General features: G+C 30.2%; 4 protein-coding genes across 5 annotated transcripts in view; 2 read left to right on the top strand and 2 right to left on the bottom strand.

Moving 5' to 3' along the window:
* Positions 1-1405: 1405 nt before the first annotated feature.
* Positions 1406-4534, bottom strand: LOC147810957 (uncharacterized). The gene has a single exon (XM_087162166.1). The coding sequence runs from the start codon at positions 4532-4534 to the stop codon at positions 1406-1408; it is 3129 nt and encodes a 1042-aa protein (XP_087018292.1).
* Positions 4535-4716: 182 nt separating this feature from the next.
* LOC147810958 (uncharacterized) lies at positions 4717-6600 on the bottom strand. Its single transcript, XM_087162167.1, has one exon. The coding sequence runs from the start codon at positions 6598-6600 to the stop codon at positions 4717-4719; it is 1884 nt and encodes a 627-aa protein (XP_087018293.1).
* A 1742-nt stretch (positions 6601-8342) lies between these two features.
* On the top strand, positions 8343-14860 carry LOC107440060 (solute carrier family 25 member 32). The gene is made up of 2 exons (XM_043049218.3): positions 8343-9440; positions 14721-14860. Exons 1-2 carry the CDS (start codon positions 8491-8493, stop codon positions 14722-14724), a joined length of 954 nt encoding a protein of 317 aa, XP_042905152.1. The 5' UTR covers positions 8343-8490; the 3' UTR covers positions 14725-14860.
* LOC107440059 (uncharacterized) overlaps positions 14722-16184 on the top strand; it is a 78654-nt gene continuing 77191 nt past the window's right edge. For both annotated transcript variants that reach the window (XR_015433059.1, XM_087161124.1), the window contains exon 1: positions 14722-14862. The gene's annotated coding sequence lies outside the window, so the exon portion shown is untranslated. The remainder of the gene's footprint in view (positions 14863-16184) is intronic.

The following is a 16184-nucleotide window of genomic DNA, read 5'->3' on the forward strand; positions in this document are numbered from 1 at the left end:
ATAAAAGGGAGGAATTTGGGAACCATTAGTTAAATTGCCCGCATAACGAATATAGTGAACTCTCGGTTATAATGAACCAAAATTACGTTCCCTTAAAGGTTCACTATAGCGGGGTTTGACTGTAATAATAAAAACATCATCGGATTACGCAATGATAAATATTCATAATTTGGAACTGACTATTAAGCTATGAGGAAAAAAAATGAAAAAACATTTTTTTTTTTAAATTATGTATTCAAACATATTTTTCTTTCCATTCCATGACTGAAAAAAAAAACATTTTCCACGTTAACTGTGAAAATATGTTGTAATTCCAAAAAAAAAATCTTGTTTTTACACATTTGTGTGGCCTATGGATTCCTAACGAGCATCAAACATTCTCTAAATTAAGTGTTTATTCACTGGTAAGAACTGTTCCTTCACTTGGTTATCTTGCTACTTATTATTTGAACCACCAAGAGCTTAAAACAATATTATGTAAGTTATTTAAATTTTTTTTACATAATTTGTATTTAATAACAAATATGTCGACACCATCATTTAGCTAAAATTACAAATTTTGAAATTTTTATGATTTTTTCTTAAAGGCAAGCTAAGCTTAAGTGTTCCTTCATTCGTTAATTTACCCTATAAGTTGAGAAATTTGCGATGTTGTGAGAGATGCTAAAAAATTTTGACTACGTATTTTTATTATTATTTATAACATATATATTCAAGAAATTGATAAATATATTTGTGAATAATTATTTATCAATCAACTCAAAATAAATTCAATAATAATTCTTAATTAAAGGTAAAGGCAAAATTACCTTACCTGCAATTTCTGTTGTTCTTCAATTTTCCCGGTGAGAAGATGGAAAGCTTTTCTTTCGCTTTAAAAAGGATCGCTACTCTTGTAAAAATAAAAAGATGTCAATAATAAAAAGTAACAAGTTCTGCCATTAAAGGAATTAACTATTTTTTTTTAAAACATTTAATATTTAACACAAAACGTAACAAGAAACGTAATTGAAAACGAAACATTAAGCTTTTTTGAAATGAGCATAACATATCAACCTCTTTACTCTGAGGCGATCATTCCCCTTCTGTTTACAAAACTTCCGCCACGCCACAGTTACAGTTAAAATTTTAAAGTTAGATAGTTCCTTGCAGTTTCTCGACACTCCCCTCTTGAGTTTTAGAGATGTCGATCACTGAAACTCAACACATATTACTGTCCAAAACGTTGAGGCACTCTCACAACCCTACCAGCTCGAGTGGTCACAGAATCAGTTTTTCTGTAGTTATCAGTCACTGAAGGGTTAGGGTTGACACAATCATTCGGAGTATTATTGGCAATAACATCACAACCATCCAGTTCCATAAGGCACAGTTTTTGAACAGGGCGAATAAAGACACCGGATTTTTACTTTATTTTCGCTAAACGAACAAGTCCATCTTGACTGGGATATGTTTCCAATATTTTTGCCATCGGCCAGTTAAGTCTCTTGATGTTGTCACTCCATACGAGTACTATGTCACCTTCTTTCGGAACACGGACGTTATTTTTCTTTCTGTAACTTTCTCGTAGTTGTCCTAGGTATTCCACACGAAATCTCGAACGTAGATCCTTTAAAATTCTTAACCGGTAAGCCAAACGTTTATTTAAACTTTTTCCATCTGTTTGGCTGAATTGGTCAAGATCTGTAACATCATTACTTTTGTTTTCCTGCAAAAACATTGCTGGTGTAATTGGATTCAAGTCATTTGCATCATCAGAAACATGGGTAAGTGGTCTTGAATTGAGAAGACACTCACATTCGCACAAAACAGTAGCCATTTCCTCATAACTTAGCGAAGTTCTTCCCAGCACTTTTCTCAAAATCTGCTTCATGAGACCTACTAAACGTTCCCAGAAACCACCCCACCATGGAGCTGAAGGTGGTATAAATTTCCAAGTGATGGGAGCGATTTCGCCTTTCAATCTCTCGAGATCAACATTTCTCAGCAGTTTTTCAAATCCGACGAAGTTAGTCCCATTATCCGAATAGATCTTCGAAGGTCTTCCGCGTCGTGAAATGAACCTTCTTAGAGCCAATAAGAAGTTGTCAGTGGATAAAGCAGTCAAAAGCTCCAAATGAACTGCTCGGTAGATAGCACATGTTATTAGAAGTATCCACACCTTTTGTCTTTCTTTAAGGTACAAAGGACCCACCACATCTAAACCAATTATCTCAAAGACAGACGCTTCCTTTACTCGATCTTCCGGTAATGGTCCTTCAGGAATACTAGCTGGTCTTGAATTGAACCTTTGGCATACAACGCACATCTTTATGGCTTTCTTTATGGTTCTTCTACTCTTTAAGATCCAATAATTTTCTCTTAAGGCAGTCCTTAAAAATGGTACTCCGGCATGTCCTAACTCTTGGTGTTTACTGATTATTAGACTTTTTACCACATGATGATTTGATGGTAAAAGTAGTGGAAGTCTAAAATCCTCTTCATCTATTCTCATGAAAACTTTGGTTTTAACCCTTAGGAGACCATCATTGTCCGTTATAATTTTTAGAGACTTCAATTGGTTTTCTGTTCCTCCAAAGAATTCTTCATCCTGGACTTTCTTCAGAATTTTAAGTTCGGCCTTCTTCAGTTCCTCAGCACATAGTTGTCCAGATCTTTTATCACTAGGCGTCTTAGCATTTCTGAAAAATCTTAAAATCCAACCGGTGATTCTTATTATTCTTTTGTACGAAGAAATGCGATGATAGTATTCGTCATTTTCTTTATTCAAGGAAGACACGACAATTTTCTTCTTCTCAGAGTTTATCACCTTTTCATCTGGAATCAATTTGTAATTAGGCCAGCGGTCTCTAAAGTCTTTCAGCCATGGTGGCCCCTGCCACCATTTTCCCTTGATAAGCGTCTTCACCGAACACCCCCTAGAAGGTAAATCGGCCGGGTTTTGAATTCCTGGAACATAATTCCATTCACTAACTTGGGACAAAGCTCTTATTTCTTTTACCCTATTGGTCACAAATACAACCCATGGACCTTCTTTCTTTATCCAATACAATTCGTCCATGGAATCAGACCAATAAAATGTTTGGATATCCTTCAAGTTCAGATCATTTTTTACAGATGTTGCTAGTCTCACTCCGATGTTACAGGCGAGTAATTCCAATCTCGGGATAGACACATTCTTTAATGGTGCCACTCGTGATCTAGCTTGCAGTAACTGACAAGTCACTTCATCTCCCCGTTCTGCTCTCAAAAAGATTCCAGTAGCGTAAGAAAGTTTGGATGCGTCGCAAAAAACATGCAAAGTCAATTTTGCGTCATTTAAATCCAAGCATGAGTAATTTCGAGGAATTTCAATGTCTTTCAAATCTGAGATTTGGTTTCTCCAATTATTAAACTTTTGAACGATATCTTTCGGCAGTTCAGCATCCCAAGAGACTTGAGCTTTCCAACAATCTTGGAGAAGTAGTTTCGGTATTAGAGTCACTGGGCACGTGAACCCAATAGGGTCAAATATCTTATGTGCCAATGATAATATTTTTCTCTTAGTTATGCTTTTATCATCGATACTGATATCGTTAATATCGCAAGACAACGTATCGTTCTTAAAGTTCCACAAAAGCCCTAAAACTGGGACTTTAAAGTTTTCGGAATTCGTAACTTGTACATTTTCCTCAACTGTATTCTCTAAAGTGTGTGCATTGTCTATCCAGCCACGCAAGTCAAATTTCGCAGAAGCTAGCAGTTTCTGAGATTCTGATCGAAAATTTTCTAGTTCTGTAACAGTATCAACACTTGCTACACAATTGTCCACGTACATGGAGTCTTTTAGTTTCTTAGCCAAATGCTTTAAGTTTTCTGGTGCGTTTTCCAAATGGTGGTTTAAAACGGCAGCTAGCAGAAAAGGGCTGCACGAAACACCAAAAACAACGCGACAGTGCCTGTAAGTAATTAATTTGCGAGGGTCACCGTCTCTCCACCATAAAAACTTCAAAAAATTCCTATCACTTTCTTGTAGGCTTATTTGTAAAAAGGCTTTGCGAATGTCGGCTATAACACCGATTTTACCCCATCTAAAACGATTTAAAACTGATGGTATTAGCTCTATCAAATTTGGCCCCTTTTCAATACACTCATTTAACGATAAAGAATTACGAGTTTTGGCTGATCCATCAAACACGGGACGAATTTTAGTCGTTGAATTCTCTTTGATGACTGGTCTATGAGGTAAGAAGTGTTCAGCGGACTCTGCATTATTTATATTGTTTTGATCTGACAAAACCTGCTCTATAATGCCTTCTTTTTCCCACTCATCAAATACATCTTGATACGCCTTTAACATATTACTAGAATTAAGCGATTGCACGGTATTGCTAAGCCTTTTCTTGGCCAATTCTTTATGATCCGACAATGTTACACGACCCTCCAACCAAGGTAAACAAACCTGATACCTACCGCTTTGATCTCTGGTTAATGTTTCTTGGAAATGCTTTAGAACAATGTCTTGTGTTTCTGTTTTTGTTTGTTTTTCACTCATATCGTGAATTCCTAAAGAATCTAACTCCCAGAGATCCGATATTTTAGCATAATCTACATGTAAAGTTAATAATAACTGAGGAGTATTAAATGCGCTTTCTCGTACAGATTTTCCCAGAACTGTCCACCCAAGACGCGTATTCGCAGCTACTAACCCTCCTGATAGATGTTTAATATTCCCCGTTAGCAAGGTACTTGCAAGATCTGCCCCAATAAGTATGTGAATTTCATTTGGGTTTTTTTTTCATATAAACAAGAATTCCCTTTTAATTCGATATCACTTGCAAAAATACCCATACCTTGTAATTCACGTTTACAGTTGGAATCACTTATTTTAGGAATAGGAGCACAAATCTGCTTCTGATCCATCACGTCAAATTCACAGCTGAAATTCTCATACAGGATAGTTAGCTTAACACTATACCGCTTATGTTGTTCGGTATTTTCAATACCTCCAAAAAGTCCGTGGGTGACGGTTTCCTCCCCAATGCAATTTAAACCCATTGTTTTAGCAATAAATTTACTACAATATGATCTTTGACTACCCAAATCAATAATTATTCTTACTAAATGTTTAGAATTCTGACCATGAACATATACAATTAAAGTTTGTAAATAAACTTCATTAGAACAACAATTATTAGTTAAAACACTACTTTCAACAAGTTTATTACTATTATCAAAATTATCGGATTCATTCCCTTTTAAATCATGATTTAAATAACACATTATTGATGCATGGCGCTTCGAACAAAATGTGCAAACAATTTTTGAATAACACTGATCCGCCCTATGATTCATAATTAAACAGCGAAAGCAAGCTCGTCTTTTTTTCAAAATATTCCTTTTTTCTTCTAACGATAAACTTATTGCTAATTTACAACTCGCTGAATCATGCGGTTCCTCACAAAAAACACAGAAAGATTTTTTATTCTTGTTCTGTTTCATCTCAGAACTCAATAAATCTGTTGCCGTATATTTCGGTTTCTTATTTTCACGTGATTGAATATTTAACTTTCTACTAGAGGGGGGAAAATTTATTTCTTCATTATGGCGCCTATGGATATGTCTCGGATTTCTCCGATCCACTTGATATTTATTTCCAAGGTCACTTACTGTACTCATCTGAATTGAGCGTTCTCTACAACTTAATGCTTTCGAAAGAAAATTTAAAAGCTCTTTTATATCTGAATATACATTTTCATTTTCGATTTTATTATACTCTAATACTAAATCTGGGGGTAAAATTTTAAGCAACATAGGACACAATACACTTCCATAATTTTCTGGTTTTAATTCTAATGATTCTAAACTGCGTATGTGTGTCATGCAATTATCATAAAATTTTCTAAAAGCGCGAATATCGTTTGAATTTTTTAACGGTTGCATATTTAAAATAGCGCTCATATGTGTGTGAATAAGTAAATCTTTCTTAGCAAATCTATCTTTTAATAATTCAATTGCGGAATCATATGATGCGTTTGAAATTGAAAAACCCTCAACCGTATTTAAAGCAGATCCACCTAAATGCGCCTTCAAATAGTTAAATTTATCTACTTTGTCTAATAATTCATTGTTGTGAATCGCTGTTTCAAAACTATTCCAAAAGGTTAGCCATTGACTGACATCACCATAAAATTTCGCGATACTCAGTTTCGGGAGTTGAATGCGCACCTTTTCTGCTGCTGATTCGTTTATTTCTGTTTTATTTATTGAATGTTGTAAGGTTATATTTTCGCTTTCCATATTCTTTACTGACGTTTGCATTTCATTTATTTTCTTTTTTGCTCTTAGTTTAGAAATAACAACCTTATCTTGATACTCTTCTGTTTTTTCAAATTCTGATTGATATTCATCATCGTTGAGGAGGGGTTCTAGTTCTTTATCTACAGAACTCAAAGAATCAAATTTGTTTGTTAATGTTTCGATTATTTCTTCTATTACATTGACATTTATATCTTCCGTTTTTGAGAGTTCTGCATCTAATTTAGTCAGTGCATTAGTTACGCTTGTTCTTAAGGAACCTCGCTTTCTTTTTAACTGCTTAATTTTCTCATCTGCCGACATCTTTTTAAATTATATATCAATTCGATAAATACACGATCTTTTAAGAAATACTAATCGGTCTTCTCAATCCCGGCAGGGATGCCATGTGAATAATTATTTATCAATCAACTCAAAATAAATTCAATAATAATTCTTAATTAAAGGTAAAGGCAAAATTACCTTACCTGCAATTTCTGTTGTTCTTCAATTTTCCCGGTGAGAAGATGGAAAGCTTTTCTTTCGCTTTAAAAAGGATCGCTACTCTTGTAAAAATAAAAAGATGTCAATAATAAAAAGTAACAAGTTCTGCCATTAAAGGAATTAACTATTTCTTTTTAAAACATTTAATATTTAACACAAAACGTAACAAGAAACGTAATTGAAAACGAAACATTAAGCTTTTTTGAAATGAGCATAACATATCAACCTCTTTACTCTGAGGCGATCATTCCCCTTCTGTTTACAAAACTTCCGCCACGCCACAGTTACAGTTAAAATTTTAAAGTTAGATAGTTCCTTGCAGTTTCTCGACAATATTATTCCAAATCTATGCTTACGTATGAATATTATTGAAATTGTATCAGTTATTGAAAAGCAAAAGCAAAAAATAAAAAATAATCACATTAAAGAAGCACAATCTGGTGTATAATCATATTCTATCAGAAGATCATATCATATCCTATTTTATAAAACTAGACATTCCTTGAATAAATTGTTTTTTATTCAAAATATTTTATTCAAACTTCTTTACTAAATTGCAAATAAATTATTAAGCGACTACAAAGGCAACATTGTATTTTATAGTTAGAAAGAAATTAAAATAAAAAGATTAGCAAACGATTATTAGCGAAAAAAATATGAATGAAATTTTACACTACGCGCGCGAAGTCAAGTTCCTCGCAAGTTTATCACATTTTAATATTAATCGCCCCATTTAATCATTTCTTTATTGTCGCCAAATTATTTTTTTTAAAATAATTAATTTTAATTTTTCTCAGCTTCTAATAAATAAAAATAGTTGAAACTTTAGATTTTGCATTTGAAAAATATGTAGAATAATATGGTATAAAAAAATTCATACCTTATAATTCAAAATTTTTTCATCCTCATTTTAATTAAATAATAAAAAATAATTAATAATTATTAAAAATTAATTTTTTCATGAAATTATCTTTGGGTAAATGAGTTTTATGAGTGGGTGCAATTTTCTTAAAATTGCTTTATTAGTTTTGAAAATATGACTAAAAACGTAAAAAGGGAAATTAACATTAAGGAGTACGAACTTTGGATCGCTCTCCTGACCAAACTATGGGGACCATATTTCCCAGATTGCGGCTACCCCCTATATTTTGAAGGTTAAAAATCCAAATATGTAAAAAAAAATGCATGTTTATTCAGAGAGAGTACGTTTTTGTGTCCGATTTCGTAACTTAATTACTAGTTAGCACTAATTAATTAGCATATTTGAGGTCACCTCCAGGAACCATTAAGATTGACACTTAGTTCGTGAAAATCCGATCATTAGAACGAAAGTTATTCAGGGTGATTCGTTTTTTTTTTGCGGACTGTACATTCCTATAAAACTGAATAGAGGAGGAGGGAGAAAGGGGAAGAGTAAGAACATGGAACCAGTTTTCTCCCTAGATGACGCAGTCGAGTGATGTCATCGTGAATAACAACATGTAAGCTGCATTCAAAGTAAAACAGTTATGGAAGAGTTTTTGTACTGGATCATATATCAATAAAATCTATTCACAAGCGAATACGCATGAAGTAAATTCTAACCGAAATTTAAACAAAGCATTCACAAGTGAACAATTCCTGAAAAAAAGAGCTGGTTCACTTAGTAATTTGATTTAATTATCTTATGCGTACGTCTAACACTTATGTTGACTACGGTTATACCCAACTATGAATCGTGTTTCAGAAGTCAAGAGACAATCTCCTAACACCTTATTTTCGCACATTAAATATGAGCATTTTATTGCTGGGATAAGTGGCGGTGTTTGCTCGACTCTTGTGCTTCACCCACTTGATTTACTTAAAATAAGATTCGCAGTTGATGACGGGCAGCTTAAAACAAGACCTAATTATCGAAGTTTAGGGAATGCTGTTTCAACAATAATACGGGATGAGGGAATAAGGGGTTTGTATAAAGGCGTTACCCCCAATTGCTGGGGAGCTGGAGCATCCTGGGGGTTATTTTTTCTTTTTTATGAACCAATTAAATCCTATATGGCATACAGTAGTGATTCTAAGATTACTCTTGGACCAGGCAGTCACATGCTTGCAGCTGCCTTAGCTGGAATCACAACTACCTTTATTACCAACCCTATTTGGGTTGTGAAAACAAGAATGTGTATACAGTACCAGCCTTCGTTTTCTGCCTCCAGTTTGCCACCCTCCAAACATTACAATGGCATGTTAGATGCGTTAACCAAAATATACCGACATGAAGGTATATTTGGAATGTACAAAGGGTTTGTACCAGGCATATTTGGGGTGTCACATGGGGCTTTGCATTTTATGGCTTACGAGGAACTGAAAAAGATGTGTAATAAGTTCTATCACCGACCATCAGATCATAAACTCACTACAGTGCAATATATGCTATTTTCTTCTTTATCAAAACTTTTTGCTGCTAGTTTGACCTATCCATATCAAGTTCTTAGGGTTAGACTGCAAGATCAACATAAAGAATATGTAGGAGTTATTGAAGTTGTTAAAAGGATATGGAAGTTTGAAGGGATTAAAGGATATTACAAAGGAATTGTTCCTAATTTATTAAGAGTGACACCTGCTACAGCTATAACTTTTGTTGTATATGAGACAATGTCAGATTTTCTTTTGAAGTTAACTAAGTAAAATTTGCTTGTTATTAGCTCTTCTTTTTTATGTATTGTCTAAATCAGTGGTTACCAACTGGTGGCCCGCGGGCTGCATCCTTTTTTTAGTGGCCTGCAAACTAAAATATGTAAGTTGTCACTTTTTGGGGGGTAATTTTTGTAAGAAATCTATATGAGTTTTAATGGGTTTAAAATACTTTCCTTTCGTTAAAAAAAATCTAATTTCTTTGTTTTTGTGAAATTTAACATACCAACGGTGCAAAAAAATTTATTACTCAGGTTTTGCAAAGAAAATATTTATTATTATTGGTAATTCAATACTTTTGTTTTGTACAACTTGATAAAAATCTGTCAGTAATATTTAATCTTCCTTCAAACATAAAAGAGTCCTATATAAAATTATGATAAAGTTGCAACCCGCCATTTGACTGGTGTTTTTAATTGCGGCCCCCCGGCCTTATGTAAGTTGGGAATCCCTGGTCTAAATTATTACAATGTTCAAGATATTTATAGTTTAAGCACAAATTTAAAATGAGATAATTTACTTTTATTTTTTGAACGTTAGTTTTTGGATGTTTCTGGTTGGCATAAGTTTTTAATAGAAATTTTTTACAAATTTTTTTTCCTATTTTGCTGTATTTTGTATTATTTTTTTAAAAAATTATTTATGAATAAAATTAACTCTAATTTCTTTAAAAAAATGTTTCGGTTACATCGAATTTTTTGAGAAAATGCAAAAAATAATTCAAGGCAAATATTCTGAGCTTTGTCTAATGGAAAAATAAAATTATTTCCAAGACTTTCTCGACTTTAATAATTCTAGTCATTTTGCCTTTTTATTTAGCAATTATAGTCTTTAAAGCTCTTTGTGACTTTGAGTTCTTCGTGACTTGAAATAGACTAACATTTTAAAGCATAGCATTTTAGTTCACTATTAATTAAGAAGAAAGTTAGGATGTAAAAATTTTTGTACTTGCTGCTATAATCTGCCCAAGTTTCTCTAAAATAGGCATGAGTTTTAAAACTGTTAAAAAGTTAGGATGTAAAAAATTTTGTATTTGCTGCTGTAATTTGCTTAAGTTTCTCTAAAATTAGCATGAGTTTTAAAGCTGTTAAAAATAGTTTTATCTCTGGTTCTGAAGAAACAGTTTTTAAAAATTTTGCCCAATAAGTGCTATTAGAAAACTTCTTTTGCGGAATTATTCTGTAAAAATTTTGTCCAATCTGTGCTATAACAAAATTTTTTTGGAGAATTATTCTGTTTCCTTATAAAAATTATTTGCTTGAATTATAAAGCATTAGATTTCTTTTATTCAAAAGCATTTAGAAAACCAGTGTTTAAAAAACAAAGAAATTTTTTTTGTAATCACCTTTTTGGATCAAAAATCAATTTTTTTATTAAAAAAAATGTTATTGTTTTATATTTTGTGTTAAAACTCTTCTTTTTTTTGAAAAATCTTAGATTGTTCGTTTTTAATTGTTGTTTCATTAATTTTTAATTACATCTGGTCTATTAATTTTTCTAAAGTTAAAAAATTTATAGACTTCATTAATTGGCTAACTTTGCTAAATTTTCTATACTCCATTAAAAAAAATTAATATTTCTGATTTAATCTGCAAGTGGTGTAAAATTTTTTCTTAAAAATTTAAAATTATTTTTTAAGAACTATAAAGATTGTTGTTATACTTTTTGAAAGCACTTAATTATCAATCATACTCACATTTCAGCTTCTTTCTTCGAATTGTAGATATTCCGATAGTTTGAAATTTATTGCAAACTTACTTGTGTTTACATCTAATTAATCATGTATAAAAATATTCATTTGTTAAAATAAATTTGTTGTGTTATATGATTATTGCTTAAATTTTTTTTAAAAACTCATGCGAAGAAAAAATTCTATTTCTAAGTCATAATATTAACAATGACAATCATTTTAATATTAGGCATCAGTATAGTTTTCAATTTCAGAGGAAAAACATGTTTGAATTATAAAAGGGAATCATTGTGAAATTTTTTTAAACATGAACAGCAGATGTTTTCATTAAAACTATTTTTTTAGTAAAAACTTTTGTGGTGCTTGGTTGCAATAAAATTAGCTTTGTTTGAACATATTTATTGTTTGTCTAAATAATTTTGTAAACTTCTTGGCAATTCATATTTAATTTATGCATATAAAATAGCTTTTAAAACAAAAGTGCAATTACAGCTTAAGAAATTGATACAGCCTAGCAATGATCTTTCACCTTTTTGCTGACTTTTTTTCCCTTCATAGTATCAATTTGCTGTATTTTCCAAAAGTAATTGTTATCAATGTGCATTGTAAGATTGTTTTTGAAAAAGAACTTTATCATTATTTAATTTGAAGCATTTAATTAATTTAATTTTCTTCACCTGGGAAAATTCTACAATTCAGAACATTTCTTTTAATATAACTATAATGTTTAATGTATCTTTCGTTTTCATTATTTTTTTTAACGTTTTTAGTAAGGCATGTCTTTATTGCACATTTTAATTTAGAATTTTAATGTGTTTAGTGCTTAGGAAATTTAATATTATAATTTCAATATTTTCTCACAAGTTATTGATACTAGTTTTAAAAAACTGCAATATTTTCTTTGCAAATTTGTAGTTTTCCAATTTGTTTGGCTTGAAAACATAAATGGCAAGCAGATTATTTAAAAATGAATTAGGTTCTAAAGCTATGTGTAATGAGCCTTCAATTTATTTATATTTGTTTTAAACAATTTCATTCAATAAAACTGTTTTAAGTTATATTTTTAACTCCTCCATGAGCGCATGTTTCACACGATGAAAATTAAAAATGATCTTAAAAGCTAGCCTAGAGTATTGTCATGCTTTTTTTTTGTCTTAAATAAAATATAATTGAAAAACATAATTAATGTTTTTTTTTTCTTTCTGAAATTAATGTTTTTTTTTTTCTTCCTTTCTCTCTCTCTCATAACACCAATAGATGAAATGCCTTTTCTCTATTATATCAAATTCTGCTTTAACGATGACAACATTTTAAGCAGTTATTTGTGAAAGAGAGTTTTAAATATTAGACAGGTTAAAAATTAACAAAAGATATTGGACTTGAACAAATATTAAATGAAAAATCAGAGAAAGGATAAGAATTTAAAGAATAAAATGAAAATCCTTGATATGTTAATTTCAAATTTAATAATGCTGTAAGATCTATAAAACACAAAAAAGGATATCTTTGAAATTTTTAAAAAATTAAATATTTTATTTGAATGTTTTATTCATTTTTTTATGCAAATTATGATAAATGTGAAAAATCAAATTAGTTCAGATCTTATATTTTATCCTTAATAGTACGTTTTTCTACCTCATGAAATTGGATTGTATGATATAATTATTTTTATCAATGATATAATTATTCAATGATATATTTATTTTTGGTAATCCTATATTTCCTACCACAAAAATAAATTTCACTCCTTCAAAAGAAGTCAAGGAGAATTTTGATACCAGGAAAAATATCTCAGCTATATGAGATACAATACAGCACTCTAATTTTTTTTCTTTTAAAAAAAAATGTCTATTTCAATGTTCGAGGTAGTCAGTTCTATATTTTTTATATGGAGAGCCAAGTGGTAAGTAATAATTGTAACAGTGAACAAAATTTAGATGTTTAGAACCTGACACTTATCCAAAAGTTGCACATAATCTACCATGAAATAAAATCGAATGTGGCCTATTGTACCAGAATAATCTTAATCATGGTTTTTCCTTTTAATTTTGATAAAAAGTTTTTTTTTTCCCTAATGGGTACTCTTTACATTGTATTTGTACTTTGACAAGTTATGTCAGTTGCATTTTTACTTAATAGATACTTTAAATTATTTGTTAAATTTTATGAAGAAATGCCCATATTGTGCTGAATTCCTCTTCAAATATCATCGTTGAAATTTCTAAATATTTCAGGACTATTCCACAATGAGGGAAGAAAACCTTTAATTGTTATGTTGATGTAAGTTCAAATTTTAGAATTTAATTAAATTTTTGCTGGCAAACCATATTTCTGAAATTGATAATATATTTTTTCAAGATTTTAATGTTTATTAAAACATTTATATTGAATAATTTAAAATATTGAAAGAAAAAAAAAATTTTTTTTTCTTATTGAATCAATGTAACCCCAAAAGGCGAATTTTTTTTCTCTCCAGTTCTTTATGTTTAGTTTAAAGAATTTAATAAAATGAAAATATCAGAATTTGAAGTGCCATTTTGTATTTTCTCTGTCTATTCTTTATATATTTAAAGTATGTATTCAGTTAAGAAATAAATAAATAAAAAACATGAAATATCTCTAAGAAATATAAAATGAAAGTACAAAGAGGATTTTTTGTGCCTCAAATCAAGAATATGCTGTACGTAATTTGACACACGCACACACACCTATATATAGATTATATTTTATCAACTATTAGACATTAATCTTAATTTTCACTCAAAAAATTATAACTAGGTTAAAAATTGCCGTAAAAATTTAGGTAATTATTTAATATGAATTTTTAAATTTTATTTAATTTATTCTTTAATGTATTCTGATTTTTAGCATCAGTCATTTTCCAATCTTCATTCATTTATAACAATTGCAATATTTTTCTTTTTTCAAGTAATGCAAAATAAATAAATTAAAAAAAACTTTCGCATTTCAGATACATTCATTTTTATAAGTTTATTTATTCTTTTCCCAATCACCAGTTCACATGCATGCATTATTATCTTACATAAATTTTTCATGAAACTCTCAAATTTTTTTAAAAACAAACATGTGGGTTTGGTGAGGTGAACTAAAATATTATTTTTAATGTCTACTCAACAAACTCACATTCAAAATATTATTTTTAATGTGAATTTGTTCAGTAGATCCCCCATGTTTGCACTTAAAATGTAAAATATCTACCTTTACATTCAAATAAAAAAATGTTTAATTCCCTTTTTCACCTACCTATAACTTATAATACAATATTTTTTAGTGTTTTTGCATTCAGATTTTAAACTAATCTTACATGTGATAGTTGCTTTAAAAATATCATTTATTATAAAACAAAACAGTACCATCAAAATGTTTTAATTCTAAATATTTTAATCTTTAAAAGATAATACGTATTTAAGCTGTGTGTATGTCAGCATCTTGGCAAAAATAGAGCTGTTGTCTGACATTCAGAGGGGGAAGGATGCAGTCTAATTTTAAAATTGGATAACAGCCAACAAGTGGAAAATCCTGATGCTTCTCTAGAAACTATTTTCTTTTCTCATTTTAGTTAAAGCAAAGACTATGTAAGTGTTTATTCCCATACTGACTGTGGCTTTTTGTCTACTTTTGTGTTTCGAAGTTGGTAGTGCCATTGTTATACATCTCTAATAATATAAGGACATTGTTTGGATTATGCCTCATATTTTTAGGTAAGTTCTTATGAATTTTTTACATATTTTGGTAATTTGTGACTTCTTATAATTCAAATTTATTAATATAATTACCATTTTGACCATCGTCCATTTAATACTGACCCCTGGTCAGTAGCTTTGCATTTTGTTCTTATTATTCATTAATCATATAAAGTTGTTAGAAATATTTTTTTAAACTTTATTTTCAGAGTTGAAAATTTTATTTTGGAAGTTTTAGGCTTTGTTTCTCACTATCAAAGTATAGGCAAACTCAAAAACTTTTTATGGGCTAAAGTTGTTTTTTTCTCCAATGCCCACCTTTTTTAGAATGACTCACCTGGGCATCATACAGGAAGGGCAGATTTGTTGGCCACTCTTTCAGTGGCACCTTGTTAGGTGGGCCAACGTTGCTCCCACAGTACGGACAGATAGTACAGAGGAGGAAAGAACCTCCATGCCTTGCCCGGAATTTGAACGCAGAACCTTTCTGGTGCAAAGACTTTATGGACTAACATTCAAATTTTACGTATTTCGCAAAAATATTTTTATAAATTATTTGTCTTCTAGACTGAAGTTATTTTGGTCATATTTTAAGAGAAAAAAATAAATATTTCAAATTAATTATTAGAAATAATTCTAAAAATGTATATTTATATAATTATTTTCTAAAAAATTGTGTTTTAAACCTTTTTAATGATAATTTTTTCATAAAATAAGATCCTTTAATTCCTTTTTCAGGAGGAAAATAATATTTTTTAAAAGCATATCTTTGAGTTGGAAGCTTATTTTTCGATTGGTTTAATGCTTAAATTTCTCTGAAAAGTTTGGATGGAATGTCAACATTTAAAATTCTTATAAAATTTTAGCAATTGTTGCAATAGTCATTTAATCTCCAGATGTCACCACCATAGAGTGTCATGTGATAACCATACAAGCACATCAGTTTCAAATTTATGCATTAAAGAACTCATTAATTTATTTCAAATAAATACTAATTAATAAGACCAAAAAGTGATTTCTCCTGAATTAATATTTATTTTAATATTTCCTAAATCATTATTATTCACATTTGTTGCGCTTAGATAATTTTCTTCTCTTGGGGAAATAAAATCTTGAATAATACAGAGTGTTGTCAGATTAGGAAAAGTTTTTTTTCCCTAATGAATTACCTAAGTGTAATTTTAAAGTAGGACAAGCATTTAATATTATAAATAAATATAAAATTTAAAAAGGAAGAATACACTTTAAGTGTATTTTAAAATTAATAATAAGTTGAGAAAGTAATTACTTAGATATATCTTGCTCAGTAAATAATAAAATAGTTTATAGAGATGAAGGGA

This window comes from Parasteatoda tepidariorum, chromosome 4 (genome assembly GCF_982258835.1).
Source record: "Parasteatoda tepidariorum strain Cologne lab strain chromosome 4, Ptep-v5.0, whole genome shotgun sequence".
Classification (NCBI taxonomy): Eukaryota; Metazoa; Arthropoda; class Arachnida; order Araneae; family Theridiidae; genus Parasteatoda; species Parasteatoda tepidariorum.

Bases quoted from the DNA above. Each gene is read 5' to 3' on its own strand.
- LOC147810957 (XM_087162166.1), bottom strand. From the start codon at position 4,534: ATGAGTGAAAAACAAACAAAAACAGAAACACAAGACATTGTTCTAAAG.
- LOC147810958 (XM_087162167.1), bottom strand. From the start codon at position 6,600: ATGTCGGCAGATGAGAAAATTAAGCAGTTAAAAAGAAAGCGAGGTTCC.
- LOC107440060 (XM_043049218.3), top strand. From the start codon at position 8,491: ATGAATCGTGTTTCAGAAGTCAAGAGACAATCTCCTAACACCTTATTT.